The sequence below is a fragment of the Aspergillus pseudotamarii genome (assembly GCF_009193445.1).
Source record: "Aspergillus pseudotamarii strain CBS 117625 unplaced genomic scaffold BDV38scaffold_39, whole genome shotgun sequence".
NCBI classification, from domain to species: domain Eukaryota; kingdom Fungi; phylum Ascomycota; class Eurotiomycetes; order Eurotiales; family Aspergillaceae; genus Aspergillus; species Aspergillus pseudotamarii.
Genome location: NW_022475053.1, coordinates 213,565 through 235,377, shown reverse-complemented (window position 1 = coordinate 235,377; position 21,813 = coordinate 213,565). Strand labels below are relative to the sequence as shown.

At 49.1% G+C, this 21,813-nt stretch overlaps 5 protein-coding genes across 5 annotated transcripts; 2 read left to right on the top strand and 3 right to left on the bottom strand.

Annotated features, from left to right (window-relative positions):
- The first annotated feature begins 3,059 nt into the window (after positions 1 to 3,059).
- On the top strand, positions 3,060 to 5,704 carry BDV38DRAFT_123809 (uncharacterized protein). The gene has a single exon (XM_032051154.1). The coding sequence runs from the start codon at positions 3,462 to 3,464 to the stop codon at positions 5,415 to 5,417; it is 1,956 nt and encodes a 651-aa protein (XP_031911932.1). The 5' UTR covers positions 3,060 to 3,461; the 3' UTR covers positions 5,418 to 5,704.
- A 1,760-nt stretch (positions 5,705 to 7,464) lies between these two features.
- On the bottom strand, positions 7,465 to 11,308 carry BDV38DRAFT_284547 (ankyrin repeat-containing domain protein; the record flags this gene model as incomplete). Its single annotated transcript, XM_032060296.1, has 2 exons — positions 7,465 to 9,020; positions 9,079 to 11,308. The coding sequence occupies 2 exons, from the start codon at positions 11,306 to 11,308 to the stop codon at positions 7,465 to 7,467; spliced, it is 3,786 nt and encodes a 1,261-aa protein (XP_031911931.1).
- Positions 11,309 to 11,731: 423 nt separating this feature from the next.
- Positions 11,732 to 16,401, bottom strand: BDV38DRAFT_294293 (protein kinase BUB1-like protein). The gene is made up of 3 exons (XM_032062464.1): positions 14,858 to 16,401; positions 14,320 to 14,752; positions 11,732 to 14,257 (listed from the first exon to the last, which is right to left on the bottom strand). Exons 1-3 carry the CDS (start codon positions 15,842 to 15,844, stop codon positions 12,006 to 12,008), a joined length of 3,672 nt encoding a protein of 1,223 aa, XP_031911930.1. The 5' UTR covers positions 15,845 to 16,401; the 3' UTR covers positions 11,732 to 12,005.
- A 1-nt stretch (position 16,402) lies between these two features.
- Positions 16,403 to 18,711, top strand: BDV38DRAFT_123747 (DNA-(apurinic or apyrimidinic site) lyase APN1). Its single transcript, XM_032051153.1, has 2 exons — positions 16,403 to 17,400; positions 17,464 to 18,711. Exons 1-2 carry the CDS (start codon positions 16,610 to 16,612, stop codon positions 18,377 to 18,379), a joined length of 1,707 nt encoding a protein of 568 aa, XP_031911929.1. The 5' UTR covers positions 16,403 to 16,609; the 3' UTR covers positions 18,380 to 18,711.
- BDV38DRAFT_123737 (putative nucleotide-sugar transporter) lies at positions 18,711 to 21,063 on the bottom strand. The gene is made up of 2 exons (XM_032051152.1): positions 20,488 to 21,063; positions 18,711 to 20,407 (listed from the first exon to the last, which is right to left on the bottom strand). Exons 1-2 carry the CDS (start codon positions 20,920 to 20,922, stop codon positions 19,043 to 19,045), a joined length of 1,800 nt encoding a protein of 599 aa, XP_031911928.1. The 5' UTR covers positions 20,923 to 21,063; the 3' UTR covers positions 18,711 to 19,042.
- Positions 21,064 to 21,813: the final 750 nt, after the last annotated feature.

Genomic DNA, 21,813 nt, shown 5'->3' with positions numbered 1-21,813 from the left:
GCGATTCCAACATAGGGTAATTTATGATCCATGGGTAAATCACTGCAGCTGTGGCCATAGTTCTGATTGCAATTATCTAAAAACCTACTGGTGCATTTACATGAGAGGTAAGGAGCATGCAACATGTTGGGCTGGACACCATTGGCGGCGAGACCCAAAATACAGAGCAACACCGAAAAGGAAAGTAAACAGTACTAGGCTCTGCATTGTTTATATCGACGCGTAGTCCCGAGTTGATAACAGGTGTCATGGAACTATGGTAACATGCCGGGTTGATTCGAGCTAAATGGAAGCTATCTCTCGCCTATGGATACACTATGGAGCCGTACACCTCCATTTACTAAAATTAACACCCATTCCCGTCCCCCAACATTCACACGAGGCCACCGAGGCGTTGGGGGTTGATATTATTAGCATATTCCGGTGGACTTTTCACCTAGTTTCTGCATAGGATTTAAGCGATGGAAGTATGGACTCCATCCCCAGCCTCCTGAATTTCGGAGGTTCTTTTTTTGGAGATAGAAAGAGGAGAACCATTGTCTATATGGTCCATGCTTTTTTAGTCGATGGAGAAGTGGTTGATAGTGCCGATTCTGCTCAGGAACAGAAGCCTACTAAGGTTAGCCGCCTCAGGTAACCTCCCGCTAACGACTTAACCGCTTTGGGATGAAATTAGTTCATGTTACCCGTTGGTAAATCCCAGGGTACAAGTGGATCACGGGAGGATGCCAACTATACTTCATTGGACAGGTGCCTGAGGATATACAGTAATGTTACCAAACGCGCGAGCTACGCGCGAGTGACGCGTTGGCACGCGACACCCCACCTTCCACGCGTTTGGAGCCGTGGGCCTCGGAAATCGATGGGCGATAAGCGAAAAAGAAAGGAGAAAAAAGAGACCTAAGATCACTCCTCCCTAACTTATCGGCAAATGTCAATGCTTTCGCGCCGTCTTCTTTAGGGACAACGGCATCTACTGCCCTTGACCTTTATTTCAACCTCTTGCACTACAGGACATTTTTGGTACCCTTTGGTGAAGCTCGTGTTCCGAAGGGCGGATCCAAAATGTCTCAATCCGGCGGCGAGGCGGTTAGTCGCGTCTGTTCATCCTCCTAATGCCAGGTGTGGTAAGACTAATGCAAGCCCAGTCTCTGTTGGTTTGTTTGTGACGGTAGTGGAGTACGTTTCTGCATGAGACTGGAGTTCGAGATTTCCAAAACCACTTGGAATCTCTTATGACACTGGCACGAACCACTCACCGTGTCTCTCCGAGATTCCTGGCCCGAAAATTTCTCCCAGCCACCGACTTTGATCACACGGTTTTTCTGGATTTAAGTTTTTCTTTCTTTTTTTTTTTTTCTCCCCGGCTGCTCTTGGGAGAGAGCTCTTGTAGAAAACTTCTCCCAGGACTGGATGTAGATCAGTTGACGTTGTGTGAAAATTTGGATGTGATGATCTGATAACCATACGCACACGTCGGTCACATCAATAGGGTTCCATGACAGTGTGATTTTCCATGCATTCCCCCAATGGGAATGAGGTGTAATAAAAAGACTGAAAATTATTCCTGATCAGTGAACTGATTCGCCAGCAGTGGTGGTAGTGGACATCCCCCCCGTATGTACCTTCTACCACCTTACAGTTTGGGGGGAAATACCACGCAATTGGAGGTTCAGGGAGGGAGACAAAATAATAATTATTTTAATAAAAAAAAATAAAATTCAGGATCAAATCAAGAGCAGTGTAACTATACTAGACGTTCAAGTGGGCAATGGTATTTATTATGATCCAGATCGTGCAGCATATCTTGAGGTCATAACTGACTCCGGGTGATTTTTTCGATGGAATGGTTGGGCAACGCGGTGAGGCGGTCGAATATGACCCGCCAGTTACTACTAGGTGCTTCTGACTCTTACCACTAGTACTAGGGTACTGATGCTTGCTTGTTAACTTGTGAGTGGAGGGCGTCCCCGTTTTTAGAAACTGAGGAGATTCTTCTATGCAGCTTTCGAGATATTAAACTAAATGATGGTTTTTTCACTTTGATCTACTTTTTTCCTTGGGTCAACCTGCATTTGCCATCGAGGGGGAAAAGTAAAAATTAAAGAAAATAACAAAATCGAAGACGATGGCAAAAAAAAAAAAAAAAAAAAAAAAACTGTTGGGTCGGATGGCGGACTTGAGCAGTAACAATTTTCCGCATTCCACAAAACCAAGGCATCATTCGTTATTTATTTGGAAATTTCCCCATTCCGCGCATTGTGATTTGCTCGATGGCAAAGCTCTCTCTCTGCATAAATTTAATAACCAGAAGGTCCCTAGTTGAAGATATCTTGTTCACATTAATAACATACATCATCGGTATCTTGGATGGATACTGACCTGTGGACGTCACATCAATACTGTACACTGTACGCAGTACTTCGACGTTTCCAAATAATTAATTAACATCGACGCCAGCTAATTACCTCTGGAACTAAGGCTGTTAGTGCTTGACGTGGTTCCTTTTCCGATCCTGACTCGGGCTCCGTTGAGTGGAGACTCTTGCCAAAGCAAAGCCAAAGAGCACTCTTGCGCACCGCCAGTTTCTGCGTGCTGTCCCGGCGCCTTAGGCTTTGGGGGACCAACGGCCTTAGGCGTTCCCCCCTCTGCGTGATCCTCCCGTCCCGTCCTCGTTCCCCTTCCTGCCTCCCTTTCGTCTCCCGTTTTCTCCCTCACTTCCTCGTGCACAACCATTTGTTGCTTCTTCCTTTTTATTTTTCCTTGACTTATTTTTTTTTTGCCTACGAGCGCGTGGCTCGTAGATTCCGTCCCTTTCAATTTCCTTGTCGTTTCTTTTGTGTTGGTCTGGCGTTTTGTGTGTCAATGACGGGTTTGCCTTCTCTATAGTCCCCGGCTATCTTCAGGTACCAATGAAGCGCGGGCGCCCCTAGATGTGATCACAAGTCAAGATTATATCGCATCGCGTCGACATTCACACAAATACGATCGCTTGCTATCCTTCCGACCACTCACACCTTGACGAGTTTGATTTCCTTGTTTGTTTTCCGCATACTTGTTGTTACGATTAACGAAACGAATCCCTTCCCGAAATTACGCGCCTTGTCAACCTTGCCTCAAGTTTGACCAAAGAAGCTGCATCATTGACGAAAACCAAGATATTTCCTTCTAGAAAATCCCCTTATTGACTCTTACGAACTACTGGTGGACTGCTAGGATAGGAATTTCGGGTGCGCATTCAATTGGGCTAAAGAGCGTGTGCGACATTGGATCGAAAGTCCGCGCTTCCCTTGACGCCGAAGATTATACCTTTCAGGACGTGCGAAGGCTTTAAAGGAAGCGAAATGATATTGGCATAGGAAGATTGGAACTGAGACAACCGAATCAACCGAGAATTTTTAATCATCGCTACCCGGCTTGATTCTATACCGGTGAGAGATACAACGGGAACGCCGCGCATCATGACTCACCGACGGCAAGGTCTTTCTCGCACCTTGCCGAAAGACTTCACTTTTCCTTCAATAGGGGAGCCCAGGACTCCGGAACGCAACTCAATCCAGCTGGACGTTCCGCCGCCGCCCCCGCGCCATTCCAGTTGCCGCTTGCGCAGGTCCCGAGTGCGCTCAGGGACGGATGTCTTTGCGCACGCTGAATACGATCGCAATATTTTCCACCCTAACCCATCCGATATCCCGCTACCATCTATTGAATTTTCTTCTTCTCACGATGCGACAGACCCTGAGGCATGTCTATCCATACCTACGAGCAATGACCGCTTTTTGGCCCCTCCGCGGGATCGTGTAGCGTTAAAGACCCCACCTGCCCAGATCCGCGCGGCCCCAGTCGATCAATCTACAGGATACTGGTCAACGGATGATCCTCAAAATATAGGAGAGACCATCGAACGCCCTGGCTCCTCCTGCTCCGATTCTTCAGTTTCATCAATTGAAACATTTGCCTCCCGGCGCTCAGTGGGTGGAAGCTGTACGAGCATTGAAAGCGACAGTTTCGATCCCTTTTTCCTTGAAATCCAGCCAAAACACGTGGAATCAACTCCAGTGCCCAAGTTCCGGCGGAACAAACCCCCAACTCGAGAACGATGGACAAGGGATATGGACAATCACTTATGGAATACGTATCAGATTTACCTCCAGGATCCTACAATCACCCCATTTAAAATGACGCCGGGAAGCATCCCGCCCTTGGGGGTCACTCACCGAGTAGCACGAGAAGCAAAGAAGACGTGGGAAAAAATGCGTTACAGACTTACCAATCAGCTTCCTTCCACGTCGCAACAATATGCGAGCGGTAACTCAACACCAACTCCAAAAACTGACACCCCAAAGAATGTATGGCCCAGATCGGAGGCGTCGACCAGGAGGAGATTAAAATATTTGTGCAAGAGGAAATTCTGTATCGCGCCGCATTACCAAAGGCTGATGATGTCCCGAAGCCCGACACCCGCCTTGGATATGGTTTCTCACTCATCACGAGAATCGTCCCAAGCAGAGGTCCCCACAAGTAGCTCGGCAGTTTACGCCACGCGCGATCTAGGCATATCTCTTGTCTCCAGCTCAGTCCCTGGGCCCTTAACGCAGCTGGCGATGGAGGAACCACCCAGTAATAATAGTGGCGAATGGTCCAGTCAGCCTGTACCGTGTAACGCTCCTCATGGCGAGGTCGACCCATTCGCAAATAGACCGTTTAGCTTTGATGAACGGGAGATAGCACCTCGACTGGGATCTCCGTTTACCTATCACACGTGGGGTCCTAATAACTCGAAAAAACGTGTCCAACGCCATACGCCTAGAGCTCGAAGAGAAACGATTCATGTTACAGGCTCTCGGTTGCGGTCACCTCCCCGTATGGACTTATTGGCAAATGCGGACAACCGTAATATTGCTTGCGAGTCAATGACAACCGCAGAATCTCCGAGTGATGAAGAAACGCGACAAAACTTGGAGGAGCTTTTCCGACAAGGAAAACTCAATGACATTGGCCAGCGTCGCATACGAATTCGAAACCGTGGAGCCACGATGAGCTCGGTTAATTCTGGTGGCCTTAACCAGCTCTTTTCCCCACCATCGTCTTCATCTAAAAATGATGACAGCCATCGTGAGGAAAAGCCCGCTCCTCACCTGCGGAACCTTAGCGGGGAGGCCATCAAACGACTTGGCTCACCTTTTAAGATCGACCCGCCTAAACGAGCCGGCGATTCGCCGGCCAGGTTTATCAGGCATGCACCTTCCCGTTCAGAGCCATTCGCACGTGGACTTCTGCCTCAGGCAAGACAGACAGCTCAGGTTGGCGGACAGCGAACGTTGAATACCCTGCCATACGATCCCACTGAACCTGGTCTATCGGATGCAGAGCGGATCCGGAGACAGATTCTGAACATGTCTTACTCAAGACAATAAGCCTGGTATTTCTTTGCCCGAGCGCAATTGGCTGTTTACGGGCATGTCTTGATGGGCCTGTTTTGATTATCGTGTCGACTTCGAATTACTCCTTGACTAATGACCTGGACGATCTAAAGTGACTTGGCTTTTGTAGACCAAGCGAAATAATGACAGAAATGGCATTAACGACTAATGATATTGAAAGACAAAAACGAAACAAAAAAAGAACAATATTCTCCTGCTCTCACAATCTAAGACAAACAACGACACAAAACAATTTAAAAAAAGCAAAAAAAACCAAAACCATGACAACTTCGAGGTTACCTTCGATATCTGGGTAGTCCCACGATGCAAGCCCTAACCCACTTTGGTGTCGGATTGCGTGACACAAGTGCATTATGCTTCGTCAAAGCTGGACACAAATGTGCGTGTCAACTTTGGCCGATTATTCAACCAAGTCGACAGAACTTTACAGTTTTCATTTCCATTTTCTTTTAAATTCGAACATCAACTACTCTCTTTTTTTCTCTTTACTATCTCATCAGCATCGGATATCGAACGACCCAATGTACGGCCGCCTTGGATAGCATGCATGCTCCATGCTGCATTAACACCATTCTCTAGTCTCGTTTCATTGGGGTTCCACCGAACATGCAGTCGTACACTCTCTGAATTTCCTTTTTTCCAAACCGACCAATTCACTCTCTTCAACACACAGGATACATCGACAGAATACAGACTACATCAACCGAAAATCAAAAAAGAAATGGAAAAAAATCACCCACCCGCGTCTATCTTTGAACCGTCTTCATCTTTCCCCATTCCCTCTATCTCCCATTGGAATCCCTTCCACCAACATTTGCAAAAATCATCACACCGTTTGTTTTGTCTTATGATGAGCAGTGTTGCATCTTTTCTCTCAGCATGCGTGATGATTGGAATGGAGAGACGCCGATATTGATTGAAACGACATAGACGAAACGACCATGATGCTGCTGAGTGACGAAAGCGTTTTTACGGCCTTCTGCAGCGTTCCGTTCAGTCCCAGTCTGATTGATTTACACTGAGCTGTTTTTCAGTTGAACCTTTTTCATTTTTCATTTTCCATTATCCTTTTTTCATTTTTCTTTTCTTTACATTCTCATTTATCTTTCAACATGCATTGCATTCAACTCAAACCAACCTATTTGACTTACTCAATCATGTCGAGAAAATCAGATAGCATTTTGAAACGAAGCCAATCTCTTGATTACTTTTCTCTCGCCCGTCTTTGAAAGAATCACATCACATTTAGCCTCTTTCTGCAGTTCCAATTTTTATTTCCATTTTCATTCAAATCTTTTGCATCTTGCATTCTTTAGATGAACTGAACCGAACCAGACGTTTTGATATGATGACATGAGGGATGAGCCGATGTCTTGAAGTACCTGAGCGTTTGATATTTGAAATGAGATCATTCTTTTACAATCTTCTTCTTGGTACTGTTGCTCTTTTTAAGTAATTGTAATTTGGTAGACATTTTGTAGTGTTTCTTGGATCTTTTTATCTTGTGTTGAATAGAAGTTAAGAAAGTGGAGCTGAGTTAGGGTTAGTGGTTCGTTGAGATTTCACTAGTGAACTGTAGCACCCAGCCAAACACAGGTAGAGCCCATGTTCCAACAAACTACAAGGACTTCCTTAAGCTAGAATATATCTCGGGGTCTCTGTCCGCTATAGATATATGAAATTGAAAGTAATATGACGGTGGTGGGATGAGAGTATAAGTATAACGGAGCTTCGGTAGCTCAGCCGAACTGAATGTTGGTTCTAGTAAGAATATAGCACTTTGACTCTCTTTATTCTTTCTAGAATTCTATATAGCTTAGTGGGAGGTCCTTTTCACCCCGACTCTAGAAGTATGATAGTATCTTACTGAGAAAATGAAGGAGTCACCGTCGCGGCGCGTCCATTAACTGTGACCCGATGTCCGCTCTCCTGTTTCGGTTAGATCACTAAATATGAATGGTCAACTTCAAATCTATCAACACAAAGATCAGCTCTTTAATCCTCGCTCTAATGATCATGATCAGATGAGGACGATACTCTGTCTCTCCAGCGTTTGGAAATGAGACATTTCCAGCTCCCAGATACGTCCAACCCGTCGGTACGTGTGTTCCTGGCCCTGAACGGGGACTAGGGCCAGGCCGATACCGCCCCTAGTATCACTGGTGAAAAGAGGGATACACCACACCACTTGTAGTGATACGCTCTCAACCTCGACATCGAAGGCCATCTGTCCGTACCACTTACTCCCCGTATCGTGGGGACCGTGAAGGTAATAATACGAGGCAGCCGAGTGGTAGTCAAGAACCGCCGTCAGGATTGGGGCAGTCATATGCAATTCTGCCGTTGCGATCTGGCCGAAGGGATCTCGAGTCAAATGCGTGATCCTCCAGCCGTCAATAACGGCAGCAGTCTCCTCGGATACATCCCGAGATAGCGCCTTGGCCTTGTAAAAATTGATCGTTCCCATCACCGACGCCCAGGACCAAGTAGGAGCAACGTACGTGGCATGTCGCGAGGTTGAGAAGCGGGTGTCATTCATGTGTTCGTCGGGTGCCCATGCGATGCTCCTCCGCAGGTCAGCAGCCCACATGCCCGCCACATAGTCGCAGTGGATATATCCATGCACGATGCGAGCGAGGCCACTGAGGGCGGGGAATGTGTCCTCGTATTTGGTCAGACTGCGAGACGCGTAATCCCGAACGGTGTTTAACCACGAGGCGTAGACCTCATGAGTATCTAGTGCCTGGATACGGTCGAGGATTCGGAGGTTATGTCCGGAGTGGCCCTTAGAAAGTTCACTGGAGATATCCCTCGTCGGCCAGCCTTCCGATGCTTTGAATGCGCGACACTCCCAAAGAACCTGCGATGGAGTGTAATGTAATACTCGTGGCGACAGTTCCCGCTCCTGCAGGCACCAGCCGCGACTTTGTAACGGACCTCGCTTGAACAGAGTGACCCATGATGGTTGGGCCTTCACTGCACGAACCATCTTAGACGACCGGCCCTTTAGGGAGCTGCATCGAAATTCGACCGAGTCATTCTGTACGCCCCCTGAACAGAACAGCCCTACCGAGCTGGTTTGACCCGATTGATCTGAGATTGTACAGTAGGAATTCTGATACACCTCGGTCATCAGGGATGATTCCTGATCCCAGTCCTCTCTTGAATCCTGGAGAATGCAGAGCGAATCAATCCAAAGATAGTTGATCTTGAGCGCATATGTAACTTCCATCGCATGTACAAAGTTCCGTGGCAACGTATCAACGGTCAGTTGCTCAAGCCGTGGGAGAATGTTCTCCGACGTTGTGGACGCCGCAGCGGTGATTTGTCCGTCCCACCGGTGACTTAAGGCTATATATAGGATGGACTGGTCGCGATGAATGCTATTGCTTTCAACGAGTTTCGCGGCTCTTCCGCGGCCCCAGTCCGTCAGGTCAATTAGCCTGGTTGGTCGGAAACGACCGTTGGAGCCTACAGTACATGCGGGATGGTTTTGGATGCACTGTCGGAGCCAGGTCACAATTTGCTGGTATGTCTCGGCAGACTGGGTATTGCCTGGGAGCGCCTTGACCTTTCCTGTGCCTCGCCAGTCAGCATTAGAGTATGATAGTAGGAATTATTGTTTGATATTTACCGTCAAAAGGTTCTACACAAGCTTGGAAGTCTGCGCGTTCACTTCTGGGTCTTTCAATATCTTTGGGATATGGCTCATCTACCTGACTAAACATCTGGGCAACGTCGTCGGTGGAACTTCTAGCGTAAAATATTCGGACTCTGCTAGGTTGAGGAATCGAAATCACGCTGATGCCCAGCTGTTTCCAAAAAAAGAGGCAAAAAGGGCACCCCCCTCGAGCACTTTCTTCGAGGGATACCAGCGATGGGTGGAACCAAGGTTGGAAACGTCGTGACCACTTTGAACTAGTGAATATCTCCAGGGGTAATCTTAAACAGGTTGAACATAACCCCCTTTTGGCTATAGTGGACACGTCAAGTATCTTTGTTTCGTTCCCGTCGGAAGGCTCTAGAGCCTCTCTCATGTTAAGCAATTGTAGTATTTCTACGCTGCCACCTTTCTCGGCCGATCGGCGCACTGATTTTCCAGAGTACGACAAGGCATGAATGTTCGCCCCGGCATCCAACAGCATACGTGCCATGATAACGTCCCCATTCCGACAGGCCAGATGTAAGGGCGATTTGACTCTCGCTGGGGCAGCGTTTATGTCCGCTCCATACTCAAGAAGCAAACGGGCGGTACTCAGGTGGCCACCAGCCACGGCACTCTGCAATGCGGTCGTGGAGTGTGATGTGCGAGAATATCGGGAGGAGGTGCCATCCATTTCCGCTCCAGCATCAAGAAGAATTTTCACAATTGCAGTGTGTCCATTGGATGCAGTGTGAGGGACCAAAAGGGTTGGGCTGTCTAGCTCCAATATCGGTGCTCCAACTTCCAATAGACGGCGAACAATATGTTCGTAGCCCTGAAAGGCGGCCGCATGCAGCGCTAGGGTTAGGGGGTCATAGCAATGCTTCTGCGCTTGCTCTCCCGTTCTCTCTATCTTCTGGAGAAGTCTCGCCGCCACACTAAGATGTCCACCTTTGATCGCTAACTCTAGTGCGGGAGCGTCTTGCACATATCGGCGTGCCGACCTTTCCAGTACTGCTCCTGCATCAAGCAGCATGTCCACTATCTCTATACTACCAACCTCGGCTGCTTTCTGGAGAGCAGTGCGACCCCATTCCTCGGCGGGAGCATTGATATTGGCACCCGCGGCGATGAGATATCTCACCATCTCCGGGGAATTACAGGAAACCGCTGCTTGGAGTGCGGTCATACCTCGATCTCGAGGTAACGCATTCACATCGGCACCAATCCGCACAAGTGCGTCAACCACATTCAGATGCCCTCCGCGAGCTGCTTCCTGTAGCGCTGTGAGATGTCCGTCTCGGAAGCTGTTCTCGTACTCGTGACTTGCATCGATATCGGCGCCGGCATCCACCAGCCGATTGACAATTTCCAGATGACCCCCAAATGCTGCTGCATGGAGGGAATTGTCATCATTGGGCGCTGCCCCTGCTTGCAAGAGGGCATCCACTACGTCAGAAAAGCCCCCGGCCGAGGCTCGCTTCAGCGCCGAAGAATGAGAGCTTTGGGGAGCCGTGGTAGCACCGTGTCGCAGGAGATATCGCACACACGGCAAATGACCTCCCTGGGCCGCAGACTCCAGGGCCGTCATATACGGGGGGTAATCCCGTTTGGCATTGATTTGAGCTCCATTTGCCGACAGCAACTGAAGAAGCTCCAGGTTCCCACACTCAGCTGCCTCACGCAACGCCTTGCTTTTGGCACTTAACGATCGAGAGATGAAGTCCCGCTCTGGAATCATGCGCTCCACCTCTTCATGGTTTCCACTTCGTACTGCCCGCTCTAGTCGTTCCGGGGTATATATATGACGGGAGAGCTTGTCCTTTTCCGCGTCCAGAAAATATTGAACCATACGATCGTGTCCTTTACGAGCCGCTATTCGGAGTGCGGAGTAGTTGTTCTCGCTGCCATCATCTTGCATATAGATCTCGGCACCAGCCTCCACTAGGCGTCGGACCGCGACCAAATCGCCCTGCTTGGCCGCTTCTGTAAGCGACCAGGTGTGGTATAGGTTAAATTGATCCCATAATGTTTTATATTCTAGCTGAACCGCCTCCTGTAGCTGCCATTGCGGAGTGCTAGCATCTCTGGCGAAGTCCAAGGCGCTGCGTTCGGTATCATCAACGACCAGCAGCCATTTCAGGCCACCGTGCTCGTCTTTTTCTAGTTTTATATTCTTATGCGCGTCCATCCAAGCATAGATATTGCCAGTCGCAGGCATGGTGATCTATTGGTGGCTGCCACAATACCAGGCGACTGATGGTGAAGCCTTTGTAGGCTTGAGGAATAAGATAAGGCTGAGTTCGCCGATTCCACGTAAGCAATTTATTCAAATTCCATCTAAAACCGAAGTGATCTACCCGGGCGCAATCTAGAAATTCTTACTTTGCTAGGTGGATGCATTCGCAGCTGCACTTTTCAAGCCTTATATCGGTGCTGTTTCTGCCTTCTCGGCGTCCTAGTATGAAGGATGGGGAGGGGATAAATGATAGGTTGATTGATTTTATTTATACCTCCCGCGGTAGAACGGCCACTCAACGCGTGACTACTGCGAGTCGGCATATTACCACATAGCCATAGTTTACTATAATATTATTATACTAGAATTGATATAGACATCAAAGTATAGACTAGTTTGTTACACGTGACTTCCTGCAAGGGCAGCAAGGCAAGAGATTAATCAAGAAACCTTGAATACTGAGTAATGTGCAAATATGCAACTTAAAATGCAAGAACTAATATTAAAAAGGTATGCAACAATGACCAGAAAGGCGTTAAGCACAAAACAAGGGAAAACAAAAGACATCGACCAAAACGCCAACGCTGGAGTGAAAACAAGGGGGGTATAGAAAATCGTGAAGCAATCGTGAGAAAGTAGATACAACGGGCGAGAGACAGGCAGGTCAAGCTGAAGCAGATCAAGACCTTTCTAGCTTCTTCTTTCTCTCGTTAAAGATGGCCTCAAGCTTTCGGAGCTGGAGACCCAGGCCTTTCTTTTCCGCGTTTGCAACTAGCCAGACTTCCATTTTCTCTCGGACATATCTCATGGAGTTGACAACGGGGAGGATAGGCGAAGTGGGCGTGTTCTCATCGAACAGAGTTGCGGCGGGGTTGTTGTTGCCTTCAAGTTCCATCTGAACCCATCGCTCTGCACTAGGGTTTAGAAGCAGATCGAAGACATCGTTCCAGATCTCCCGCTCCCAGTACCGTTTTAAGGATTCTCGAATTCGATACGTTCTAGGACCATTGGGAGATGCACCTTCACTCTGACGGAGAGGGGACGACTCGATATACTTTCCGAAAAGCATGACGTGGACGGTGCCGGCAAGCCCATAGAGATCGATTTGGTGAGTCCATGGCCGCATCTCCTGAATCTCGTTACACTCATGCTTTTTGGCCTCCCAGTCCGCAACAAATTGAACGGATGGCTGGAAAGCGTGCATGTCTACGCCACGACCGAAGTCGATAAGAGACAGGCCCTTGTTGCGCCAGCCGTATGATCCGCGAGGAGAGTAATGCACTTCGCGTGGATCGTAAGCGTTCTCATCGCCAAGATCGATGAGTGATGGAGGTTCTGCTTTCTCCTCGAGCCGCACAAGGCAATTATCGGCTTTGATGTCGCCATGCAGTATACCACATGCGTGAAGGGCCTCCACAGTGCGGAATAACTCCACGGTAAAAAACATAGCAAGGACCTCATCTAAGCCTCCTTCGCCGTGGCCGCCACCTATGACTTGCTCATTTCGGACAATATTGACAAGATCCAGAAGGGTTCCTTGGCTGCGATAGTCTTCGACAAGGATACTTTCCCTCTTATACACATGCATCTCGTGAGCATCGATGATACTGTCCACCGCGCGCGACAAACCGGGTCGTTGGTTCAGGCGGTCATGCGCAGTCCGGATCATGTAAAATTCCCATGGGCTTGGAGGGCCAACTTCCATCTTGATAGCCTCAAAGCCATAGCGAGGCTTCCGTCGTGTTGACTTGTTACTGTTGGTCAGCTGCGAGCCTCCACTGTTACTATCTTCGGATTCGTCGTCAGAATCGGCGGGCAAGCTATCGATACTCTCCGCTAGGTATACAGGGGCAAATGCACCAGCTCCAAGCTCCCGCCGGATGATATAGCTTCTTTCTGCGCCGGGAAGCTCAAGGATGGGCAATTCAAATGACGCTTCGTCCCCACTTCGGGAACGCTTTGGCTGAGCCTTCATGAACTTCTGAATGTCAGAGGCATAATGGGCATCCGTCTCCATATGACCGTGATATCCTGCGTATGACGCAAGTGGTGGGTCCAAGGCTGAGAGAATTGTGTTCCGGATTGCTTTGTCCGTAGGATTGCATTGTGCATCCTGGATGATCGGTCCCTGTCGATGTTTACGGCCGAAAGGAGAGGCTGACTTGACACTAGACAATGCTTTCTTTGCAGTCGGACTCAGCGCAACGTCTTCAGGCAAGCAAATCGTAGTATCTCCTTGACGAGGAGTTCCGTCGATCAGTGGGGTCGACAGAAGATCTGCCATCTGAGGTTTGGACGGAGTCTTTGCATTGTACAAGTGGTTCCTGGCTGCTGTCAGGGATGCGAGGGAATGCTCAGTTTGTTCTACGATTGGGGTCATGAAGGGCAAGCGATTCTGGGCAACTATCGCTGGGTCTCGGTATGGGCCGCATGGTGGGTTGTAATCGTCAGGCATTTCTGGGATAAACCTTTGTCGGCTTTGGTTGTCTTCAAAATCATCGCCATCGATGCTGCCCCTCTCATCTGTGTGCTGTTGCGACACCGACTCCATGCCCGGTGAGCGAAGACCGGCCAAATCGTCGGCAGCGGAGAACTGAGTCCATTCACCGTCCACAACACTTTCAGCTCGAGTGTTATCGTCAAAACCATCCCCAACGGTTTCATCAAGGGGCCTGTGAAACGTATTGTCGTCATCACCGAAATCACTAGAAGCAGCCGATATGTGTCCCGTTACGGTGCTCTCCCCAGCGCTTGTGTAGTCATCGTCATCGAAGTCGCTACTTTCAGCTGCCTCTGTTTCTGCCTTGAGTGGCTGGTTGAAAATACTATAGATTTCGTCCGTTGCTGCGCGAGTGTGGATCGTCATTGTTGGCTCAGCTGTGCTCTTACGACGAATTTTGCCCCCAGTTGGAGAGTCGAACTTCATTTTGACTATGTAAACGATTAGTATTACCACGATATGCAAGAATTGGGTCTGTGCAAAGCAGCCTCACCCGTCTGCGTCTCCTGTTTAACTTCACGAAGCTTCAACTTTCGTGATTTACCAGCCTTTGCCTCATGATGGGCATCTGATTCCGGAGCTTGCTGCTGCGCCGAGATATCTGCTGCCTTGATAGTCAACTTCTCATTGAACTCATCAGGTAGTGCTCGGGCCGGATCAAGTCCAACTGAGTTTTCATTGCCCGATATCTGCCTCAGAGGCTCTTTTTGTGGTCGCCATTTCTTGTCCATCCAGCCACGGCGCATGGCTCGCAGTTCTTCAAAGCTGACTTCAATATTTGGGTTTTTAGAATCTGGGTATACTGCCTCAAGATTGACGAAAACACGCTCTCGTCTTCCCGTACGCGGGTTTACCGCTTCCCTTACACGATGCTCTGGAACATGCTTTGATTGCATTGACTCTTTCAAGTGTGAATTTTGATTTGACTGCATACATATAATCGTAAACCAAGCCGGGTTCATGCCACCAATTAGTCCTGTGATCGTAAATATATGGAACACAAAAACAAAAGGTAGAAAATCGTTACTCACCTCATCCCTGAAAATGGTCATCTTTTCCTTCGGAGCAGGCTTCTTTCCAGCCTTCAGAGTCTCTCCCGCCCATGGTTTTGCTTCCACCTTGTTCTCCTTCCGGCGATCACTCATTGACCCAATACTATCCCATCCCTTGGTCTGTCCAGAGACAGCAGGCTGGCTTGCCGAGTCGGCGTCAGAGAAAATGGCCATTTTGGGTTTACCAGATTTGGTCTTAGGCGCTGCAGCAGCTGGGGCCGCTCGTTGTGCCTGGGGATCCGGTGAGGGGGCTGCCGCCGCAGCAAAGGGGTCCACCTTGGCAGCCAGTGCCGGCCGGACTGCGGGCAATGCAGGAGATGAGGGTCCATTATCTTGTGTTCGTTGTTCATAGCGTTGTTGGAATTCACGATACTTCCGAACCAGTCGTTCAACAGGGCGGGCCTCCCGGTCGACACCAAGTCTATACACTTCATCCGCCTGCGTCCATCGTCCCGCGCCTTCGAGCCAGGCGGCGAATTCCTCATAGAATAGCGCGAGTCCTTCTCCGATCTGATGCCGTGCCAGGAAGGCAAAGGTTTCTCTTGGCGAGTCGGAGAAAAGTCGGATGTAATGGACCCATAACCGAAGGTAACGAGGATCGTTCTTATAGTGAGGCGAAGTGAGGAAGGATTTCACTGCCCGTTCCAGTAATGGCAGAAGACCTGATTCAGGAGTAGCCTGTGAGGATGGGTATGCGTCCAATGTCCATTTTACATAACGGTCGTAAATATCGAGCGGGTCATCTGACTCTCCTATTGCCTGCAGTTCTGCTTCGTAGTCTTGTCTGATGGCATCGTTCACAGTCCTGGTGTCGTTCGGTGATGGGGAATATAGTTTGTCTTCAGGGCCTCTTGGCGAGAAGATACGAGCCAGCTCCCTTGCTGAGCGGCCACCGGGCAAGGACTGAATGTTCTCCTTCTGGTTTTCGATGATATCGAAGTCGACGATTTCTTCTTGGGCCGCCATGGCGGCGAGATGTACCGAGTATATTGCGTCCAAGCGGGAATTGGCGAGTATGTATTCGACAAACTGATTGATAAAAATTGAAGCTCGCTGTAGAAGATTAGTCGGAGGGTCGTGGATGATGATTGTCGTCAGGGATTTGCGGAGGGATCGAAAACGAGCGGAGATTCTTTTTCTTGAGTTTATCGATAAACAGCATCCCTCCTGTTGTCCCGGTAACGTGTCACGTGGGAGTTATGCCATATGAGGCAATATTGGCTCCAAGAACTGCCGATAAGACAGTCTCGACCTTTTGGATCCCTGGGGGCATTTGGTGTGATATTTAGATAAAAGCTCGATTTTCTAACTCTCATCCGTAAACCACCGCATCAACCATGTACCTGAAATATGTACTGTACCTCTGATACGTGGCTCTGGTAAGAATTGTAGCTAACACAGGTCACTGATTCCCAAAGACCTTTTGTATGATCAAGAAAATCGATATCATAAAATAGACGCATTGTACATCTCTGCTATCCAAAACAAGATGCTAATTTGGGGAACTCAATATTCTCCTAGTGTAGCGACCCCTTAGGGCCCTTAATTATCAGTGCGGCTTGCGGCGGTCGCCCGGCACGCTACGCGCAAACGCGTCATTTTTAACACCGGCAGAATCGACTCTCGTTCATTAACACCTCTATCGGCAAGGTCGAGATATTCCACCAGCTCCTTGACGACAAGGGAATTAAAGGCTACTTTGGATAGTAGTGCATACCAAACAACGCTGCTATGCCTCCCCGTGGATCCCGTAAAGCGGCGACTAGTGCTGTCTCTCAATCGCCACCGCGCTCGCCTCAAAGCCCTGGAGCTAATAAACGAAAGATTGAGGGCAACCACGAGCCGAAATCCCCGTTAAGGAGATCGAAACGCGTCAAATCAACAGAGGCTCTAGGGAACCCGCCTTCGCCGGCGAAAGAAAAGGTTACTTCCAGAGGACGAAAGTCGCAGACTGGACAGTCTCAAAAGGGTGCGCCAAGAAGCAACGAGGAGGGTGTAGTACTCTCCATCAAAGAAGAGGTCGAGGAGGAAGTAAAGGCCACTGTCAAGGGAGAGCTTGATCAGGAGGGTGCGACAAAACATGAAGAAGCAGATGAAAAGACGGTAGTGACAGGAACAGTTCCAAAGAAAAGAAAGACGAAGAAGGAAAAGGAGCTAGAGATGGTACCCTTGAGGGCCAGGACACAGGGGCTGCGCATGTGCGTAGGGGCCCATGTTAGTGCGGCCAAAGGCGTCTTCAATGCCATCAACAACAGCATGCACATTGGCGGCAACGCATTTGCCTTGTTCCTGAAGTCGCAAAGGAAATGGGACAACCCACCCCTGCAAGATGACCACAGAGATACTTTCCGCCGTCTATGCATAGAAAACAAATATGATGCTGCAAAGCATATCCTCCCTCACGGCTCATATCTCGTCAACCTGGCCCAAGAAGATAAAGCCAAGGCGAAGCAAGCCTACGATTCCTTCCTGGATGACCTTCGTCGTTGTGAAGCACTCGGCATCAACCTTTACAACTTCCAGTAAGTACATACCAACCGACCTTATTTACGTTCCCGTCACCCTGAAGCTAACTGAGCAAACAGCCCAGGAAGTGCAAACCAGAGCAATTTCTCCGATGCCTTATCACGACTGGCTAAAGCACTTACCAATGCTCTTGCCGCTACGTCAACAGTCACGCCTGTTCTTGAAACAATGTGCGGCCACGGAACCACAATCGGCGGCAAGCTGACTGAATTCCGTGATCTCCTCGCCATGATTCCACAAGAGTATCATCCTCGCATCGGAATCTGCATTGATACCTGCCACAGCTTCGCAGCAGGATATGACCTTGCTTCGCCCGAAGGATTCAAAGCCTTTATGAAAGAGTTCGAAGATGTGATTGGCCTGCAGCATCTCCGTGCTCTTCACTTAAACGACTCCAAAGCACCACGGGGTAGCAAACGAGATCTTCATGCAAACATCGGGACAGGATTCTTGGGCCTCAGGGCTTTTCACAATGTCATGAACGAACCCCGCTTCGAGGGACTGCCTATGGTTCTTGAGACGCCTATCGATCGACCGGTGTCCGCGATATCTAAGGGTTCCGCGCAAAAGGGCGGCGAAGAAGACAGCGATAGCGCGGCGGACACTCCCAAAAACAAGAAGAAACAGCCGAAAAGACCGGCTAGTGCAAAGGAGCCTACGGTCGCTGATCCCTCCGTCTGGGCCCGGGAGATTGAACTCCTCGAATCCCTGATCGGGATGGACCCCGAAAGTCCAGAATTCCGTGCCCTTGAAGCTCAATTAGCTGAAGAAGGACGCGAAATGCGAAAGAAACAGCAGGAGCAATACGAACGGAAAATAGAAGCCGAAGAGAAAAAGAAAACCAAGAGTCCCGGGAAGAAAAGCCAGAAAACGTTGATGGATATGATGAACGGAGCAGGAAAGAAGGGCAAAGCAAACAAAAAGGTTTCGAATGATGACAGTGAAGATGAAGGATGTCAAAGTCACACCGAGTAGCGGTGGGCAACGATTTATGATCGTCACCATCTGCAGCACAAATGGTGTCCATTACTTATCTATAATGTATTCATACACAGCTTGGTTACTCTTAAGGTGCAATGGCGCGTGATATAGCTCCATAAGCTTCTGGATAAGATTTATGCAAACTACCAAATACAGATGCGGCAGCCTGCAGAATCCATTAATGAAGTTTGTCATTCAGGATAACTTAGTTCCTGAATTGTAATTGAAGTGGGTATTGTGTATGTAGAACTCAAAAGCCACGAAATTGGGGCCCAAATGCTAAAAGACGTAGATACACCTCCTATTTCGATGGAAGATACGGTAAACATGGTATCACACAAATCGCTGTCTATATGAGTGACTCGGCCAGAATATGCGAGACTCCCTGGGCACTTCCAGGCAATCCTTGAAGTGTTGCAATTGATATAAAAGATATGAGAGCGCCATGCCTCGATATCGCACTTGGAAATTCTGAATCCAAGCGATTATATCGGCCCCTCGACCTGTTCGTTCTGATTTGATCGGGGCGAACCCCTAAAACAACCAGATGAAACCTGGGCATGGAAGAGGGAAAGCGCAAGTGCGGGACGAACCATAGCCGTGGCGTCCAGCACAATGGAATATAGAAGAACCGCTAAAACGAGGTAGCAACCCAGCCTAACGCCTCTCGCGAGAGGATGCTCTTTCAGGCGACGATTGAAGCTGACTTCCCGTACCGAGACTTCGTCCCGCTTTCTGTAGTTCAGATTCGGCAGAGACCACGACCGGTGGCGCTGACTTCAAAGGAGATGGGGCAGACACTCGTGGCGAGCACACTTTATCATGGTCACTTAAGTTAGCGGTAGAAATAGTAAGCCCTTGTGTGCTGCTGCTGGCACCGCTGGCTCGAACACGGAATGACCGCCGACCAAGAATCGAATCATCAGCGGGCGTAATGTTGACATTTTGATCGCCACGTGTATCCGACGAAGCGCGTAGCATACTTGTTTCCGGATTTGCAACGCGGTGATATCCTCCGCGACCTCGGGAGGGATCCGAGTCTTCTGTTTCCGAGTCCGACTCTGGCTCAGGCTCCCACGTGCCCTTCCGAGCTTCGGCACGCATCTTGGAGATCTTCATATAATTGTAGGAACCGATGCTGCTGATGGTAATGACGAGACCCACAATATTTATGAGTGTGAGCTGGTCATGGAATACCACACCTGCTGCGCTTATCGTGACCACTTCTTTGAAGATACCACAGATGCTCAATGTGACGACTGATGAACGCTTGAGAAGCGCAAATTCGGATGAGATCATACAAAACGCCAGGATACCAGGGAATATGAGGAGAAAGGTCGCAAGCATGCCACCATGAGCGTCGCTGAGAGCGACGAAGCCCGTAACAATCTGAGATGGGCCTTCCACGGCCAGCGCGATAGTAATCAAGGAGATAAACATGACGGGAGTAAGGAAAAAGAGGGTAGAGAATGGGTTAGCCGTAGCTGGATGCCGCAGCAAAAGGATTTGTGTCAAGCCCCATCGGAAGCCCGAGAAGAAAGCGGATGCGATGACTAGCAGGAACCCGAGAATGTTGAAAGCAGTCTCGCCTGCGACCATCATGACGACACCGATAGTCATTGTAGCGATGATAACGATCAACCTAGCTGACGGAGTTTCTAGGCGGAAGAGGAAAGCAAATAGTAGGACGAAGGCTAAAGCAGATGATTTACACATAGTAAGGAACGTGAGAGAGATGAATTTCAACGACATATTGCCCAGCCCAATATCAAGGGAAGTTGCTGCACCGCAAGGAACAAGACGTGTGAAATAGAATGCTTTCGATACGACACTATTCTCGGACCCATCTTGCTGCCTCATCGGTGATCCGGAAGGCGATGACGCGGGCGCCCGGGGGCGCAGCGAAGGAATCAGGTACAGGATGAAGGATGATAGTGAGAACTGGACGAGCATGTGTAAACTGGTGGTAAATAACGGAAAGGGAAAGACGACATCATCCTCGGAAAACATCCATTTATTGTACTGCAACACACATTGCCATGGTCAGTTGTGTCACGCTCCTTCAATGCTATCTGATGTCCCAGGGATACCGGGGTACTCACGATTGATATCGCCAACGAAAAGAAATACCACATCAGAATCAACCCTGCGTTGACCAACAGCCTCCTCATCACGTTTCGATCCGCCAACCCAACCGAGAACACATCACTCTGGGAACCCTTGACTCCGGCGATCCGAGCATCCAACTGTCTCCGTTGCTTTCTTCGCCGCCGTCGCTGGCGTCTCTGTTTTGCGGTCAGACCGGTCTCTTCATCATCTTGGAGGTCGTCCTCGGAGCTCTCAGCGATCGACGAGAGGTCGGACACGTCTGCGTCCTCGGCGGCTTTCTGTTCTTCCCGTTTATAGCTGACAGAGTCGCCATTGGTGCGCGGGTTATCGTCCCTCTGCTCGGTCGGGCCTACCTGTGAGGGGCCCCCGGTACCCGTGAGCACTGAGCTCCGCCGGCGATGGTGATTTCCCGAGGGAGATAGACCCATCCTGGAATGCTAGCTTGTTGAAAGAGGGGGAGGGTCTTCAGGGGGGAGGGAGGGAAGAGTTCAAGGAAAGTGGTTAGAGGAGGGGGAAGAAAAGAAAGTTTTCGCTAGAATGTAAATGACTCCATCAGTGGTAGATCAACGTGAAATATACACTCGTGGTCCAACGATCAATTGTCGCAGCAACTGAGGATGGACACGGAAGGGGAGCACACGAAGTCCGGAAAGGAACGAGGAGAATCGGTGAGGAAATCAACAGGGCTGGCCCGGATAGGTGTCAAAGGAGATGAAACTGAGAGAAAAGGGAACTAATGAAAGGAGGGAGGGACAGGAAAGGAAAGGAATTCAAGACAAAAGGAGCAAAGAAAGGCCCGTGGAGCATGCAAGGGCGATAGGAAGAAGCATAAGATGGGTAGTAGCAAGCAGAAGCAGCAGTAGTAGCAGCGGCAACAGCAATAGCCCAGCAGCGCAACACAACCTTTCAGACTCGATGGGAAAAAAAAAAAAGTATGTATATGTATTGTAAGGAGCGTCAATTTTCATGGAAATTTCGGGCTTTGGGGAAACAAAAAGGAAAGGAGTTGCAGTGATTTGGTCGATTTGCAGGGTCAGCCGTCAGTTTAGTTTTGGTTTTTTGAAGAGAGCAAAGCAGTGACACTAGACCCGAACTAGACCTGCTCTCCTGAAATTTTAATGAAAATTATTCCTGTCGGCATTGTTGGTATGAAATGCTAGACTACTAGTAGTATGATGACTTATTGACTTATCGCTGAATCCACTTAATCTTACTCTCCACCACCGCCACCACCGATAGATGCGAATACGAACCAGAACGTCCGTCTTGAATTTGAGTCCACAGCACTAAACACTTTAGCAACCCTGATCCAGTAATCG

Coding starts and splice junctions, on each gene's coding strand:
- BDV38DRAFT_123747 (XM_032051153.1), top strand. CDS start 16,610: ATGCCTCCCCGTGGATCCCGTAAAGCGGCGACTAGTGCTGTCTCTCAA. Junction 17,401..17,463: donor ATCAACCTTTACAACTTCCA/GTAAGTACATAC, acceptor CTGAGCAAACAG/CCCAGGAAGTGCAAACCAGA.
- BDV38DRAFT_294293 (XM_032062464.1), bottom strand. CDS start 15,844: ATGGCGGCCCAAGAAGAAATCGTCGACTTCGATATCATCGAAAACCAG. Junction 14,753..14,857: donor TGACCATTTTCAGGGATGAG/GTGAGTAACGAT, acceptor ATATGTATGCAG/TCAAATCAAAATTCACACTT. Junction 14,258..14,319: donor TAAACAGGAGACGCAGACGG/GTGAGGCTGCTT, acceptor TCGTTTACATAG/TCAAAATGAAGTTCGACTCT.
- BDV38DRAFT_123737 (XM_032051152.1), bottom strand. CDS start 20,922: ATGGGTCTATCTCCCTCGGGAAATCACCATCGCCGGCGGAGCTCAGTG. Junction 20,408..20,487: donor TTTCGTTGGCGATATCAATC/GTGAGTACCCCG, acceptor TGTGTGTTGCAG/TACAATAAATGGATGTTTTC.
- BDV38DRAFT_123809 (XM_032051154.1), top strand. CDS start 3,462: ATGACTCACCGACGGCAAGGTCTTTCTCGCACCTTGCCGAAAGACTTC.